The sequence below is a fragment of the Hyperoodon ampullatus genome, assembly GCF_949752795.1.
Source record: "Hyperoodon ampullatus genome assembly, chromosome: 9".
Classification (NCBI taxonomy): domain Eukaryota; kingdom Metazoa; phylum Chordata; class Mammalia; order Artiodactyla; family Ziphiidae; genus Hyperoodon; species Hyperoodon ampullatus.
Genome location: NC_136922.1, coordinates 1,588,450 through 1,591,301, shown reverse-complemented (window position 1 = coordinate 1,591,301; position 2,852 = coordinate 1,588,450). Strand labels below are relative to the sequence as shown.

The window sequence follows — 2,852 nt, the reverse complement described above, 5'->3', positions numbered from 1 at the left end:
CTTCTGAGGGCTGTGCGGGAACGTCTGTCTCAGGCTGTTGACCTAGTCTCTGGTGGTTTGCTGGCCATCTGTGGCATCCCTCTGCCTGTGGAAGCATCACGCCCATCTCTGCCTTCATCTTCACGTGGTTCTCTGTGTGTGTGTGCCTGGGTCCAAACTTCCCCTTTGTATAAGAACGCCAGTCATGTTGGATTCGGGCTCAGACATATGACAATATCTCAGTTTAATTAATTACAACCGCAAAGACCCTATTTCCAAATAAGGTCACGTTCTGAAGCACTGGGGATTAGGGCTTCCACACGTGATTTTTGGGGGACACAGTTTAACCTATAACAGGGAGTGAATGCTAATGGGTCTCATTTTGGGGTGAATGAAATGTTCTAAAATCAGATTGTGGTGATGGTTGCACAACTGTGGATATACTAAGGACCGTTAAACTGTACACTTGAAATGGGGACGTTTATGACATGTGAATTATATATCAATAAAGCTGTTAACAGTTATTTTTATTAGTGCTCCAGGGTGCTTTTACATCTGTTGTGTAATAAAACTCAAAAAGGATTTTTTTTTTTTTTTGCGGTACGTGGGCTTCTCACTGTTGTGGCCTCTCCCGTTGTGGAGCACAGGCTCCGGACACTCAGGCTCAGAGGCCATGGCTCACGGGCCCAGCTGCTCCATGACATGTGGGATCTTCCCGGACCGGGGCACGAACCCGTGTCCCCTGCATCGGCAGGCGGACTCTGAACCACTGCTCCACCAGGGAAGCCCTCAGAAAGGATTTTAAAGATGGACAAGTTCTTCTTCAATGGAGAGTATTGACATTTATTGGAAATGAACACAATTTTCCTTGTGTTAAAAGCACTACTAAACAAGTTTTGAACTTTGAGAAACATGAAAGGTGAGTCATTTCTTCTTCCAGAATTAGCTTTTTTAAAAATTTTTTATTTCTGAATACAGAGCAGATGCCAGTTTATAGAATATAGCTGATAACATTACAAACAAACCAAACAGCAACATTAACTATATTCTCAGCAAAACAGTAATTTATGACATTTCTCCAAAAACCAACATAGTTCCAAGTTCAACAGTAAAAAGGAAAAAAAGTCACTAGCAGTTGCTACTTCAGAGCTCAAGACATTGTTTTCTACAGAATTTCATGTTTCTACAGTTTGGTTCTCTGTTTCAGAGCATTAACTGCTTTTCAGATGAAAAACCTGGGGTGGCGGAGGTTTGTTTGTGTGTGCTCGGGGAGAATCCAGGATGGAGAAATACTGGGAGTAACAAGAGGTTCATTTCTCTGGTCAGACAACCAAGTGAGGAGGTAGTTACTCTGAGAACTTCTCAAATAGAGAATATTATACTGATCTACTGACAGTTGGGGAAACCGCAGGAGCTTCTTTGTGAGACTGAAGATAGCAACAGGAATACATCTCCTCCAGGGAAGTCAGGACCAAGGTGTCAGTGCAGCTTGATGGTGGCTCTTTTCTGATGGTTGAACTTTAAAAGTATCTTGTTACATCACCACACATGGCAATCCCATACAACCTTGAGTCCCATCATAACTGCTGTTGAGGTTTTTCATTCGGTACTGACGTATTTCTCTTACCAGTGTGTAAGAGGCATCTTCAACACCCTGTCTGGTCTTGGCTGAGGTTTCAATGAATGGAATTCCATAACTCTTGGCCAGTTCATGGGCTTGTTTTGTGTCAACTGTCCTTGTTGGCAAATCACACTCGTTTCCTACTAGCACCATAGGTACATCATCTGAGTCTTTTACACGCTTAATCTGTTCCCTGTAGAGGTTAATATCTGCAAATGATTTGCTATTATTGATGGCAAGTACACAAAGGAAGCCTTTGCCTGTCCTCATGTATTGGTCTCTCATGGCACTGTACTCCTCTTGTCCAGCTGTATCCAGTATGTCCAACAGAGAGGTTTCACCATCTATAACCACCTGTTTTTGGTAAGAATCCTCTATGGTGGGATCATATTCATCTACAAGGTGGTTCTGGATCAGCTGGATTGTCAGTGCGCTTTTCCCAACACAACCTGCTCCAACCACCACCAGTTTGTACTCAGTCATTTCACACCAGCAAGAACCTCAAGCTCCACTGCCTCCACTTCGGACAGATTTGGACCACAACCGGGAAACATGTTGGAGACCCCGGAACCGCCATGAACAGCCCCCCCAGAATTAGCTTTTAAGAACAATCTCGTTTGTGGTCCTGATTTCTAAGAATTTGCGATGCTGTCTTAATTCTAAGAATGTACTACAAGCCAGAACAAAATATCAAGGCAATTCAGTGGTTTAAACATAAGGATGTAAATTCTGTGTCAAAGGAAAACAGCTTATAAATTCTGAATATGGTAACATTATCAACTTTATACTGTTTATACAAGAATATAATGTTCATTAAAACTGTTTTTTGTTGTTTGTTTTTTGCAAGCAGGACCAACAAGATGTTCTCTCTTTAGCCCTGGCACGCACATCTGAGTGGTCTGCTGTTTTGGAAAAGCTCATTTAAGCTCCCATGTCTGTGGATTCCATCGCCTGCTAACACATAGAATTGCAGACACTGTCTGGGGGTGTGGCAGGGTGGTGCAAAGGAAGAAGGGTTAGAGATGAGGAATCTGCAAGGAATCTGCCTGGTGAGAAACTTGGCTCCCACAGTGGTACTTTGTTCTCTCCACTTTTAGCCAACCTACTCATCAGCCAGAAGCTGGTCATCATGCAGGACCCCTGATTCTATGTGGGTTCACACATATTTACTAAATGTCACTGTCTCGGGGTCTCTGTGGGACACAGAGATGGAGGTGGAATGGGTGGGCAGGAAATCAACTTCTTATGACGC

At 43.3% G+C, this 2,852-nt stretch overlaps 1 protein-coding gene across 1 annotated transcript; it reads right to left on the bottom strand.

Annotated features, from left to right (window-relative positions):
- Window positions 1-1,513: 1,513 nt before the first annotated feature.
- LOC307058162 (GTPase NRas-like) lies at window positions 1,514-2,083 on the bottom strand (the record flags this gene model as incomplete). Its single annotated transcript, XM_079711578.1, has 1 exon — window positions 1,514-2,083. The coding sequence occupies one exon, from the start codon at window positions 2,081-2,083 to the stop codon at window positions 1,514-1,516; it is 570 nt and encodes a 189-aa protein (XP_079567704.1).
- Between the last annotated feature and the right edge of the window lie 769 nt (window positions 2,084-2,852).